Source organism: Dendropsophus ebraccatus, chromosome 5 (assembly GCF_027789765.1).
Source record: "Dendropsophus ebraccatus isolate aDenEbr1 chromosome 5, aDenEbr1.pat, whole genome shotgun sequence".
NCBI classification, from domain to species: domain Eukaryota; kingdom Metazoa; phylum Chordata; class Amphibia; order Anura; family Hylidae; genus Dendropsophus; species Dendropsophus ebraccatus.
The window spans coordinates 121,520,165-121,534,754 of NC_091458.1; the positions used below are offsets into that span (position 1 = coordinate 121,520,165).

Consider the following 14,590-nt stretch of genomic DNA (forward strand, 5'->3'; position numbering starts at 1 on the left):
AGTCCCTGCGTTCGGTGATCGCATCTCTGGAGCCAGGCGAGTTTCTTTCTTCGGTGGATATTCAGGACGCGTATCTTCACGTGCCGATTTATCCTCCTCACCAACGTTTCCTGCGTTTTGCAGTAGGGGAAGAGCATTATCAGTTCGTGGCTCTCCCGTTCGGCCTGGCTTCGGCGCCGCGGGTTTTCACGAAAACCATGGCGGCTGTCATGGCTCTTCTTCGGGCTCGAGGTGTCTCAGTAACCCCTTACTTGGACGACATACTCGTCAAAGCTCCATCCAAGGACCAGAATTTAGAGAGCCTCCATATCACCCTGGATACGCTCTCTCGCTTCGGTTGGCTGCTCAACCGTTCCAAGTCCTCCCTGGTCCCTGCCCAGTCCATCGTTTTTCTGGGGATGCGGTTGGATTCAGTACAGGCCCGCGTTTTCCTTCCAGAGGACAAGTTGCAGTCCCTTCAGGCCAATATCAGAGCTCTTTGCAGCCACCGCCCTGTGTCCATACGTTCCTGTATGAGGGTTCTGGGGAAGATGGTGGCGTCTATGGAGGCGATCCCTTTTGCCCAGTTTCATTCCCGCCCCCTGCAGCTCTTCCTGCTGTCACGGTGGGACAGGTCACTCCCCTCTCTAGATCGGATGGTGAAACTACCGGCTCGCCTCCGCCAAGACTTTCAGTGGTGGTTGCGGTCTCCGAGCCTCTCTCTGGGTCGCTCCTTCCTTCCCGTTCATTGGCAGATTGTGACCACCGATGCCAGCCTGCGGGGCTGGGGAGGGGTTTGGAACGATATGACGGTTCAGGGAACCTGGTCGGCCAAGGAAGCTTGCCTCCCCATCAACATCCTCGAGCTGCGGGCGATTCGGCTCTCCCTTCTGCACTGGCAGACACAGCTCCACGGTCTCCCCGTTCGGGTGCAGACAGACAACGCCACTGCAGTGGCTTATGTGAATCATCAGGGCGGGACCCGCAGCAAGGCCGCCATGATGGAAGTGGCGCTGATCCTCTCCTGGGCGGAGGAAACCGTGCTTGCCTTGTCCGCAGTTCACATCCCGGGTGTGGACAACTGGATGGCCGACTATCTGAGTCGTGCACGGGTGGATCCAGGGGAATGGACCCTGCATCCCGAGGTGTTCTCCCAGATCTGTCGCAGGTGGGGGACACCGGATGTGGATCTGATGGCGTCTCGCTTCAACCACAGACTGCCGAAGTTCGTCTGCCGGACGAGGGACCCTCTGGCTCTGGCCTCGGACGCCTTGGTGATTCCCTGGCGTCGGTTCAGCCTCCCTTACATCTTTCCTCCTCTCCCGCTTCTGCCGCGGGTGGTGAGAAAGATAAAGTCGGAAGGACTTCCGGTAATCCTCGTGGCCCCGGACTGGCCACGGCGCGCCTGGTACACGGATCTCATGACCCTCGCCGCCGACGTCCCCTGGCGTCTACCAGACCGACCGGATCTTCTCACTCAAGGTCCGCTCTGCCACCCGCGTTTAGCCACGCTACGTTTGACGGCGTGGCTGTTGAAACCTGGATTCTGAAATCACGTGGTTTCTCTGATGCGGTCATTAGGACCATGATCAGGGCCCGGAAGCCTGCATCGGCAAGGATTTATTATCGTTGTTGGAAGGCTTTCCTCCGTCACTGTGAGGCCTGTTCTGCGCCTCCACTTCCCTTTTCTCTGGCGCAACTCCTGGCCTTCCTCCAGGCAGGTCTGGACGCAGGCTTAGCTCTGAGCTCTCTTAAGGGCCAGGTTTCTGCCCTTTCAGTTTTTTTCCAGAGACCATTGGCGTCAGTTCCTCAAGTCAGGACTTTTCTCCAAGGAGTGGCGCGCATTGCACCTCCTTATCGGCACCCAGTTCCCCCGTGGGATCTGAATCTCGTCCTGGATGCTATGCAGTCTCCTCCGTTTGAGCCCCTCCGGGAAGTGCCTTTGGCCATCTTGTCCTTTAAGGTGGCTTTCCTGGTGGCGGTTACGTCTGTCCGGAGGATTTCGGAATTGGCAGCCCTTTCTTGCCGTCCTCCCCTGCTGGTGTTGCACCAGGACAAGGCGGTTCTTAGGCCCGTGGCTTCTTTTCAGCCCAAGGTGGTTTCGCCTTTCCACCTCAACGAAGATATTGTTCTTCCCTCTTTCTGCCCGGCCCCCTCTCATCCTAGGGAGCGCACGCTCCACAAGCTGGATGTGGTTCGCGCCCTGCGCATCTATCTCTCCAGGACAAAGTCTCTTCGACACTCGGACTCACTCTTTGTCATCCCTGAGGGTCCTCGAAAGGGGTCAGCAGCGTCTAAGGCGACCCTGGCTCGCTGGGTCCGCTCCGCCATCGCTCAGGCTTACCGGAGTAAGGGTAAGTCGCCCCCGTTCCGGATTGCAGCTCACTCGACTCGTTCGGTTGGGGCTTCCTGGGCCATTCGTCATGGGGCCTCAGCTCTTCAACTCTGTAAGGCCGCCACGTGGTCCTCGCTGCACACCTTTTCTAGGTTTTACCGTGTGGACACGTTTGCATCGGCCGATGCGAGTCTGGGCCGCATGGTCTTGCAGGCAGCAGTGGCTTCTTCCTCTTCTTAGCTCCTCTCTGTCTCTTCCCACCCAAGGGACTGCTTTTGGACGTCCCACGGTGTCTGTGTCCCCCAATAAGACGCACGAGAAAGGAGGAGTTTTTACTCACCGTAAACTCTCTTTCTCGTAGTCTTCATTGGGGGACACAGCACCCACCCTCTGTTGTCTGATTAAGGTTGCCTGTTGGCCTGTGTTTTTTTCAGATTTTGAGTGTGGACTGTTTTTTTCTTTATGGTTGTTTCGGCTCCTCCTACTGCTTTTTCACTACTGAATTAGCTCAGTGCCAGTGGGCGGGTATAGCCTGCTGGGAGGGGCCGACTTGTTTTGTTTTTTCTTAGTGTCAGCCTCCTAGTGGCAGCAGCCTATACCCACGGTGTCTGTGTCCCCCAATGAAGACTACGAGAAAGAGAGTTTACGGTGAGTAAAAACTCCTCCTTTTCCACATGGCCAGCAATCCACCCTTCTCTGCAAGCCCTGAACATGTTCTGCCACTGTCCATTGATGACACAGAAGGGCAGTCACTTGGGTAAGTTCAGGGACACTGCTTCTGTCCACTGTTCCTTTAACAGCAGTGGTGTGTATAGGGGTATGTATGATTGGCTTTGTCAGAACAAAACCGTTTAGGGCATTTCAAAATAGAAAAGAAAATATACAAAAAGAATGTGTGCCACAACATTAACACAAAGCAACAACTTATTCAATAACAATGTTAATAAAAAAAAAAATTCTGCTTACCTGTTGATGCTGCCGGGCACCGTCTTTAACAGACTTCATTATGATGCCCAGGAGCGGCCTGCATATAAACTGTGCCAAAGACAAACATGAATCACAAAAACAATTCACAGTATACACCAAATCGCCTCGACACCGTAAACGAAAGTGTCTGATCTAAGGCTGAATACATCAAATAACAAACTACTGGGAACTTTCAAAGAGGGATACCAAACCACAATTAAAAATAGCCATAGCTACGATGGCCATAACACACATATGGCCACCATAGAGTAGACTTCTTAGCTTGAAACATCTCTCTAGGGGACGGAAAGTGGATGAGTATCATCTGGAGGACCTAGCATACTGTATCCACCATTTCTCACATAGGCAGCCATTTTTTATGTTAATACTACAGTGACTGGCATCAATGTCCCCTTAGCGAGATCAACTGAATTTAATTTCAAGAAGGGGTAGTCATAGCGCACTAACCACAAAGCTTACAGGATTGGTGAGTATTGCAGGATTGTAAATCCAATGAATGAAAACTGACAAAAGAATTGATCTTAGAAATCTTTGATTCTATCAATCTTATTGAACTCACTGGAAACCGATTGAAGAGGTCCAAAAACATTCCTGAAGTCAGGGGGCTATTTCTTTTGGTCATGAATCCCTTCAATGCTTCTTTATAGAGGGTGATGACTCTCTTAAGATCCAAGTAACCCAGGGAGGCAGCCTGAGAAGAAAACAGTATAGCATAAGATGCAATGCAAAGAGAAGGTCATGTCACACCTCATTAGGCTGATATGGCAGGGCCTTGATAAGCATTTAGATTATCCCTTTTTACACACATTCCTTAATAGGACATTATCAAAGGAAGGCAGGTTAAGGAGTCACTGTCGTGAATTTTTTTTTGCACAAATCAATAGTTCAGGCGATTTTAAGAAACTTTGTAATTGGGTTTATTAGCCGAAAAATTAATTTTTATCATGAAAAAGCAGTTTGAAGCTCTCCCCCCTGTCTTCATTGTTCTCCTATGGAGAGATGGAAATAAAACACCAAAACAGGACAACAAAAGAGTTAAAATGGGAACTCCAGGTACAGGTTAAAAAAAATATGAAACTTCTGCAGAAGCATAACGCATTACTTACCTGTCTATCCCAGTTTTGAAACTACCAAAACTCCATTTGTTTGGGGGGTTTTTGCGCTGTTTTGTGTTTCTGTCCTTCCTGGTTTAGCACTTCCCAGAATGCAATGCTTTCCCTTATGTGATCATCACAGCCCCCACCCATTACAATCAGTAAAATTAGTGCAGCAGCGGCTTCTAGCCAGGCAGAGATGGTGAATCAGTCAGGGGATTGGGGGATCCAGCCAAGCCTCCAGTGACATCACGCCCTGCCCCCTGTATGCATCATCAGCAAACACACACAATGTGAGACAGAAGCATGGGAGATTTGTCTCCTAAGGGGGGATAGCAAAAGGAGCAGGAGACAATGTGAATTGGCACAGGGGCCATTTTCTTTTCACTTCCTGGATTTCTATCAGCTACCAGTGTAGCAGAACTGTACAGATACGGTAATACATTGTATAGACACATCTATATAACTTTTAATGTACTTTTAATAGAAAACAAGTTTTTCTTATCCAGAGTTCCCCTTTAACCCCTTAACAACATAGGACGTACACTTACATCCTCACTACCTGGGGCTTAACGCAGGAGAATGTAAATGTACGCCCTGGCGCGGTCCCAGGCTATGGAGCAGGCTCACGAGCTGAGCCCGCCCCATAGCGGGTGAGGACCGGCTGCTATCTGCAGCCAGGCCCTCACCCTCAATGGTGGGCCGTGGCGTTTAAATGATTGGAGCATCTCCGGTGACTTAGCGATTGGGACCCCCGCAGCGTGTGTGCGGGGGTCCCGATTGCATTTCCTGACTGCCGGAGGTCTCTTACCTTCCTCCGTGCAGTCCTCGCTTCAGTCAGCTGATCCAGCCTGCCACGGGCAGGCTGAATCAGAAGATCACAGATAACACGGATCCCTGCAATGCTATGGCATAGCAGGGATCAGTGTATGTAATCTAATGTATGAATGTGATAGTTCCCTAAAAGAACTATAAAAGTAAAAATAAATTCATAAAAGTTTTAAAAAGTGCCCCAAAGCCCCTTCCCCAATAAAAGACAGACATAAAACACATTTTAATAAAGTTAATCAACATATAATATACTGTAGCATGCGTAATCACCCGATCTATTAAAATAAAACATTATTCATGCACGATGAACGTCGTGAAAAATAAAAGCGGTAAAAATACGCAGAGATTGCTTTTTTTAATGCCATTTTTTGTATAAAACAAATAAATAAAAAGCAATCAATACGTTTCATCTAGAAAAAAATGTTACTAATAAAAACTAAAGATCATGGCGCAAAAAAATGACACCCCATGCGACCCCGTAGGTGAAAAAATAAAAGCGCTATAAAAGAGTCACAATAGGGCCATTTTAAATATGCCTATTTGCAAAAAAAAAATAAAAATGTTTTACTGCTAATAAAAATAGTAAAGCGTTAGAAAAACTAGTAACCATGCATATCGCCGTGTTCAGACCGACCTATAGAATAAAGGAAAAATGCCAGTTTTACTGTTAAGTGCATAACATAAACAAGGCTTTTTAAAATGCAGATAACGGAATATTCGCCTGATAAACTACATAAATTACAAAGTTTCTTAAAATTGCCTGGATTTCTGAAAAAAAAAAGCAGATATTTAAAGGAGCCCCTGCAAATCCACCCCACCCCAGGACAGAGCCCGGCATACAGTGCAGGAGCCGGTATGTATGCCGGGCCCTGTCCGGGGGTGTGTTCTGGGGCCGACAGGTCTCCATAAAGAATTTAGAAAGTGGCTAGACCGCCTGTGCAACAATTTTTCTTCTTCTAGTGGCATATTTTATTGTTCCTCCTTTATTGGCTTTCCATGTATTACACCACTTTTTTGTATGAGGCCCAGGCCATGTACCTGTGCAGGTGACTGTTCCTTCTTGCCTTTCTCTTCTACCTCCTCTGGTTGGTCTGTTCTACCACCTCTCAATGCTTTGAAGAGGTACAGTGATGCACTGTTAAGAAAATAAATGACTCTTAATACTGAGATGAATGCAACACAGTACAATCTCAAGCATCATTCCATTATGTATAGTATGCAATGGAGTGCAGTATTCAGAGTTTCTCCCCCCTGATTAGCTGTTTGTCAGAGCCACAGAGCTGGCCTATAAAGAAAGACAAAGTGAACAGCTCTGTATATAGTGACGGGTTACTGTCGGGTTGTATAGTGACGGGTTACTGTCCCTCCGCTCCCACTAAAGTGAATGGCAGCTGTGCTGCAGTAACCCAGCAGAGGCACACACAGTTGTCTACTGTAGATGTACGGCAGTGCTGCGGTTCTGAAAAACAGTTAAATTACAGTACTGCACTGGCAAATCTCACCTGAAACAATATAAGGCCACAGAAGAGTCGCTTTGTTTGATGGCTCTTTTTAGTAGTCGTTCCATCATATCATGCAAATCATCCTTGAGCTCGGATACATCTTTACAGTATCGCTTGTTCTTGCACAAACTATTCCTGGGGAAGGAGAAGAGATGAATTGTCACACTGCCCTAAAGAGATAGATATTCTAAATCATCACATAAAGCACATAGAGAGAATCTATACTGCGGTTTTCTTGAAAAGAATAGGAAAAAAATTATATTTACGAAAGAAGCAGCTTCTGGTTCACTGAAGGCTAACAAAGGAGATACAAGCATGCATGTGAGCATTAGAATAGTCATTACACTTGGGGAAGCTGTCTGTGTAACCAACTCTGCGGCACAGTGTACCAGGTAAGAAGTGTATGACCGTCTACTCACTCTGCTTCACTGTGCCTTGGTGGCTACTAACAGGCTGCTTCCCAAGTCTAATATTCGTTCTAATGCTAATATGCAATAGAGTAGATATTAGGGGAGGCTCAGTATTGCTAACACTGCATGTAGTAGAACTAGTGATATGTAACAGTTACAAATCCAGTGCTTGTGCAGCCCTGCAGTTCCTAACACAACCATTGCTGGCATATCGCCCCTCACTGGCAGCAACAGAAGTATACATGTAATATATATTATGTTTTATTTAATAAAGTAACAGTCACAAAGTTATATAAATCAAGTAACGTAATCATATTTGTTTGTCAGAATCCTGAAGTGTTGAATCTGTTGGGCATGGGCAGGTATATATTAGTATAGCTCTTTGTTCTGAATACTGGAACACATAAGTGCTGAATATGCTGCTATTACATACTCCTAGTAACCAAAATTGCATTTTTTTTTTTTTTTTAAAGTAATTTAGTAATCTGACATTTTGCCTACACACAGTATAAACACAGTACGAATTAAGCCAGTGTCCAGATTATAATACTACAACCTAAACCCAACAATTGCAGAGTAACTGCACAGGAAACTAGACAGCTGCAGCCAGGACTTTGACAAGTTTGCACTTGCCACATGTATATTGCACTTATGTTGTATGTTTTTCGCCATTTATACTGCACTTTTAGTATATATCAATTCAGTATAAGCGTGCATATTAAACATCTGAAGAGTTTTTACTTCCTTTATTTCTCAATGGTTGGACGTTCTTCAAATCCAATAGTATCGCCCAACATGTTTGCCGCAGTCTTTTCCTAATGGGACTATTTTCATCTATGGCCTAAAACTTGGTTGACGGCTACACCTAGTCGGAGGATCTCAACGATAGGGCCCCCCACAATCTCAACTGGGACCCTCAAATACGAGCACCTCTGCATTCCCTCTCTACAAAGCCACCAGAGATAGACAAAAGCTGCATTTGTCTATCTCCTTAGAAAATGAAGAGAGCGCTGCCTCCCATTTGTATTGCAGGATCCCTATTCTAGAGATTGTGGGGGACCCCAGTGGTCGGAGCCCCACAATGTCCTATGCCTTATCCAGTAAACAGGGAATAACTTGTCTGGATGAGAACACCCTTTTAATATACTCCTGTCTTGTTACACATTGCATTACTATGTCGAAGCTCCATTTCTTTGATCCCTCATCCTTCTAACAGCTTTCTCATCCATAACATGGCACTCTATGAAGGAGCATGTGACCATACCTCATATTACCATTAATAGAAGTCCATTAAATCACAGAAGTAGTGATAACCAAATGTTACAAGCGTCAGTCAGTCACCAAATACAGGACAAAAAATAAATAAAAAATGACTGGAAAAAATTAGATTTTTGCATTTTTTTTTCCAAATCCTTTATCCTGATACTCATAAACATGTACTCAAACTCATAAACATGTACTTACATGAAAATATCAGCAGTTTTACGAAGGAAGTCTTGTTCCTGCTGGCTGGACCCAGAGCTCATACTCTGTTCTATTACAGATATCAAAGGCTCAATTATACCAAATACCAGCGGGCTATCAGGCTGCTTGGTCACAAACACTTCGATCAAGTCCAAGACCTGCACATAAGATGTAACATATTATTTACTTATTTATAAAGCGCCCTTAATTCCAGAGCGCTAACATATCTTGCATTAGGACCAGGAAAAAAAGCCCACCTATTAACACAACTAAATATGGATTACAACCGAGCAGGAATTAAAAGGACAGTTCACTTTTATTCCTTCTAACTGTGCAGTTTAACAGGAAAAAAATTAAAAAATAAAAAACTACTCTTACCCCACTGACTCTGCGCCAGTCCCCACTGAAACCCCTTGTGTCTATGTCGCATGAGACCCTTTCTGCTCAGTCAATCAGTGGGGGTCAGTGTGCAGGAGCACAAGGAAATGTAGCAGGAGGCCGACAAGGAGAGAACAGTGGTGGCGTAGGGGAAAGAGGGTAAGTATAGGTTTCCTTTCTATTTATCTGCACCCTGAGCACAGTTTGACAGTAAAAAAAACTTTTTGGAATACCCCTTTAATAAATAGGACATTTCCAGAGAAACACAGGGCTGATCACATAGAATATAGAGATAAATCATATTTGAGCAGTAACAACTGTTATCAAAGCCAACTCAAAGCAGTCTATACAGTAAACCCTCAATAGCTGTAGATATATTGCCACCTTCTGGACATCAGAAAGACTGCAGGCTAAATCAGTTCAGTATCACATTAGTATCAATGATTAAATAAGAAAAAAATATCAGGATTTTCCAAGGAGAATAAATGGATCAATGGATGATTGGCATTTTTAATAGGCACTATAATATTTAGGAAATCATGCAGCATTCAGTGGCAGATTTATCAATCTGTGCCACTAGCATACACCACGGTAGAGGGGCTGATTTTATCTGCAGCAAGGCGGGGAGGAGGCATGGCAGGCACAGATCCCCCCAGATTGACTAAGAGGCATGTGCCTTAGTTAATCCAGGTAGGTAAATGGGAGTGGGGGTTTATTTGAGACCAGGGTATGAGTATGCTGATTGTACACACATAGATATCTGAAAGATTTTTGAAGCCAAAGCCAGGAATGGATTTAAAAGAAGAAGAGAAATCTCAGTCTTTCCTTTATAACCTGTTCTCTGTTCATGGTCTGCTCCTGGCTTTGGCTTCAAAAATCAGGATGTTATGATGGCTTAAGGGGGCACATACCTGTACACAACATCTAATTTAGACAGGATGCCGACATATGTGCAATCCGTCAGTAAAGTGATGTGAACATGGCCTGAAACCATTTTCTCATACTGTAAATAAACGACCTGCCCTACTAGAGGAAAATTATCTTTTACATACCTTAATCTTAAAATCTTTCCGCAAGATCTTCTCCTCACGGATTTTGGCCTTCTCGTTCTTCTTGGCCTGAATACGCTTTTGATGCTCTGCAAATAACGCTGACAGATTTTCATCAAGGGCCATCATGGTATCATCATCCACTTCTTCATCACTGTCTTCTCCACCCTGGCATGAAAATAAACTAGAATAAATAGATATTCACAACCCAGTATTCCAGTCTCTATTATCGACACTTACAACTTTTAAATCTAGAATACATTACAAAATAAACCTAGAAAAACAGTCCATTTACCATGGCTCCGCCACCTTGTAAGGCTTGCATAAGCTGTTTACGGAAAACCTCATTTACATCTTCATCCCCCTCTTCCTCCTCCTCCTCATCATCATCATCGCTCTTCTTGTCATCGTCATCACTGCCCTCCTCATCAGAGCTGCTCTCTTCTTCCTTATAGGAGACATTTTAATCTTAGTTAAATATTAACAAGCAATTCAAGATACAAGTTGATCTGTAAGGTGAATCCTTTCTAATAAACAATTTTTACTCAACAAAACCAACCACAAAAAATAAAGTCTAAGCTACAAGCTACCTATAAAGTTACCGAGAAAACTGAAGAGGTAAACTAGAGAAAACTGCACCTGATCTTCAGAAGCGCGCTTCTTATCCTTATCATCGGTTACCACAATTGCACTTTCCTCACTCTGCTCTTCTTCTGGGTCAAAAACCTTAAAGACACAATGCAATGGAGATATAAACATGCAATAACACTGAATGATTGAGCAATTACCATTATAATGCATAGATACACTACTGCACACAACAACAAGGCTCTGCTCACTATAAGATCTGTGACCCTCTCCATGCAGTGGAGGAGTATTATAATTGGTTCTCATTTACAGAGCCTATCTACACGTTTACTGTGATTCTTGGTGTTACGGGGGTACTTAGATCTAGTGACAAGAATAAAAACAGCAAGATACAAAAGTAAGGATTATGGGGGACATTACGGGTAGGTTTACACGTACCGTATCCGCGGTGAATTTCACTTGTCGATTGTCATCCCACTGCGAGTATGTAAATGCCGGCCCCCTAAACCCCCAGCAGGTGTAGATTTCTGCCATGATTTAACCACCCCGCACGGTCTTCTTAGCAACTGCCTGGCAGGAAGCACTAAAGGTGGGCGTGCCAAACCCCAGTGTGGCGATCTGCCCTCCCCTCTGTGACTTGGCTGCATTATACTCAATGGAGCTGCGTCACAGAGGGAGTTTCGTCACACTGGGGGCTGGCGGGACCACCTCCAGTGTCAGCTGTTGCTCGTAACAGACCTGCACCTTGCACAGGAACCATGTGGCAGTTCAAAAATAAGCACCACAGCATCGGCATTACCACGCTGGTCTATTCATGTAAAAACCAAAGACCGGTGGACCAGTGGTACTTTCACTTTAAAACACAGCCACCACCACCCCCACCCATCAAGTGAGCAGGCAATACGCCACAGAAAAGATGCTGATTTTTGTGTGAACAGCGTGGTTTGCAGAAAAATCTGTGGCACACACCAGGGGCACATTTGAGCATTTGATAAAAGAGCCCCCAAAAGTATAAAGTGAAGATTTATACTTCTCTCTCTAGTATTAACTCTGGTGTTTGGCTTATCAGGTAGCACACTGGACTATGATGAACATTGCCAATCTTAAAAGCCTTATTCAGAATCTTCAACCAAACTGTATTTTTCTTCTTTAATTTAAATAATCTCATTTTAATTAGACATGTTAAAAAATAGATTTTTAAACATAAAATATTACAACATTAACCAAATTGTATTAATGTGTAACCCAGTAAACCAACATAATGTGGATGTGGAGAATACATACATTGAGGATCAGCTGCAGGGCATTCTTGGTCAGATACGGACAAATCTTCCTAAAGACGTTTCTCGAGACCACGCGGAAAAGTCTGCTTGGTTGTGAGTAGAGTGACAGAAGAATTTCAACCATAACCTCTACCCATTCTGGCTCCTCTGAAGCTAATACAACAAACAAAGAGGGTTAGGATCAGAGCTATGCAGGTTTAGCGCTACACCAGGTTACATTAAGGCAGCAAAATAGAACTTAAAGTGACACCGTCACCCCCTTTTTACATTCTGACTTCTCTACACAGGTGTAAAAAGGTAAATTTAGTAGTTTTCATACGTTATTTTATATCATACATCATGGTGCTTGTTCTTGTAAAAAGTGATCTTTTATCAACTGCAGATTGTGCTAAGTGGGTGCCAACAGCAGCCCCTCAGTGACGTCATCGGCACATAGGCCCCGTCCCCTCACCGACCATTGGAACAGGCTGGCCTAAAGGACTAGGCCCCACCCCCTTTAGGTCAGCCCATACCAATGGGCATCTAGGGGGTGGGGCCCTATGTGTTGATGTCACAGAGGGGTGGGGCCAACAGTAGCAATGTGGGCGGGCTAAGTGACAGTGTTCCCGTGAAGCCCAACCCACTTAGCACAATCTGCAGATGATAAAAGATCACTTTTTACTTTAACAAGCACCATGACGTATGATATAGAATAAGGTATGAAAACTGCTAAATTTACCCTTTACACCTGTGTAGAGAAGTCACAATGCAAAAAGGAGGTGACAGTGTCACTTTAACATACTTACATAACGGTTAGTTATAGAGTGGTATATCTATCATATTCACAGCTAGGCAGTATAGTTACACCTGCCATACCAACATAAGACTATACAAAGATCAAACGATCAATTACAACTAGTTGTCATATAGTTGGTATTGTAACAAATACGTTTACAGTTACATAATACAAGTCTAACAGAAGAAGAATTCCTATGTGGTCTGATATTCTGAGAATTATAAGTTTGTGACTGGCAGGTCATTATTTACATGCAGACCTACTGGCAGGACAACAAACCTTTCTTCTTTTTGGATTTTTTGCTCAGAGCTTTTTCCAGACAATTTTGGATATCATTCAACAACTCCACACTCTCTTCAGGAGTCTAAAAAAAAGAAAAATGGGGTGGGAAAAAAGAAGAACATATTACAAACAGTCCCAAACTTTTCTACAAACTACAAAATTCGTACACCTATACGGGGAGCAAACTACATTTTAACAAACAAAACACAACAATCACTGAACTCAGGAAGAACAGTGAAAAATTCCAATGGAGTACTCATTTACGAGTCTCCATTGATTGTCCCATACAAAATTTGAATATGCAAAAAAGGGGCTTCCTTCTCTGGAGAGAGGGATATCTGGCTATTCCCGTGCTTTGAGACTCCCCTTTTTTGCATATTTACATTTTAACTAAACAGAAGCAGGTACTTAGCAGAGGTCACCAGTATTATAGGAAGGCTGAAAATATCAATCTGGAGTGGAGGTGGTTGACTGATATTGCAATATAAAAACATCCAACTGCTTGTCGTTGGATGATATGCAGTGTATGATATGTACTGTACATACTTCCAATTTTTACCTTAAAAAGATGAATCCCAACCAGCAAAAGCAACTGCTGATAGGCTGACAGCTCCATACTACTTGACTTCTTTATTTTCTTCTGTAGATCTTCTACCTGCTGAAGCATTCTAGAGGAAAGGGTATTCAGTTGTTATACAAACCCTTTGCTGTGATTTTAGGAATAAATAAAGCTTATTAAAGGAGTTATCCAGGATTTAAAAAAAAAATTGGTACATAGTCTTCAGATTGTATGGTAGTATTGCAGCTCACTTCCACTAAAGTGAATAGAGCAGGATTGTAATAACACACACACACACACACACACACACACACAACAGGGGTGGTGCTGTTTGTGAAAGAAAGCGGCTAAGTTTTTCAAGTTCTCATTAGACATTGAGATTATGCAATACATAATGCATGTAGTAAATGAACCAATGCTAGTCATATGATGGACCCAGTCTGCTTTAAGAATGTAAAATGTATTTAGATTTAATAAAGAAAAACTCCCCTGACAGAGCACAATATATTATTATGGTCTATAAAAATAGCATTTTGACCACAGATTTCCTTTATAGACTATTTAAGGGAATTTTCATATAAATGATACCCATCTCCTACTGCTGCTGCTTTTGCCTGAATGATCATCTAAGATCCAGTATGATCGAGTCAGAAGACGAGACAAAGACAATTTTTTTGTGCTTATTACCGTCACATTTGTGCCCTCGGGGCGCGTGGTCTAGGAATGGTGCAGAGCGCTCGCTTACTGTAAGAGCTCCGCTCCTTCTCCCCGGCACCAAGCACATAAGCACCAGCTGAACTGCACCACATGTCCCGCTCTGCCACCCCAAGCACCGGCAAATCACGGGGGACGAAGAAGCCGACAGCTGCTCCTCCTGCAGGTCCCATTCGGCAGTATCTCAGGAGCACAGGGGTGAGTCCCGCGGTCTCCCCGCCACCATTACGGAGCAGCAGCTTCTCCCCTGCAACCTCCCCCGCTCCTGCCTCTTACCTGCCGCCCACCACTAGCTCCCCTGACCGGGACCGGCAGACTCCGCGCAGCCACCTGTTCATCCCGGCAGCGCTACAGTCGAGA

At 44.4% G+C, this 14,590-nt stretch overlaps 1 protein-coding gene across 1 annotated transcript in view; it reads right to left on the reverse strand.

The window, feature by feature from the left end:
- Positions 1-14,590, reverse strand: part of MYBBP1A (MYB binding protein 1a) — a 45,522-nt gene that overhangs the window by 9,916 nt on the left and 21,016 nt on the right. The window contains exons 13-23 of the mRNA XM_069971151.1: positions 13,517-13,625; positions 12,955-13,039; positions 11,902-12,053; positions 10,669-10,755; positions 10,325-10,477; positions 10,033-10,197; positions 8,603-8,760; positions 6,729-6,863; positions 6,265-6,361; positions 3,861-3,992; positions 3,281-3,349 (exon numbers count right to left, since the gene is read on the reverse strand). Of these exons, the coding sequence (XP_069827252.1) occupies positions 3,281-3,349; positions 3,861-3,992; positions 6,265-6,361; positions 6,729-6,863; positions 8,603-8,760; positions 10,033-10,197; positions 10,325-10,477; positions 10,669-10,755; positions 11,902-12,053; positions 12,955-13,039; positions 13,517-13,625 (1,342 nt within the window). The remainder of the gene's footprint in view (positions 1-3,280; positions 3,350-3,860; positions 3,993-6,264; positions 6,362-6,728; positions 6,864-8,602; positions 8,761-10,032; positions 10,198-10,324; positions 10,478-10,668; positions 10,756-11,901; positions 12,054-12,954; positions 13,040-13,516; positions 13,626-14,590) is intronic.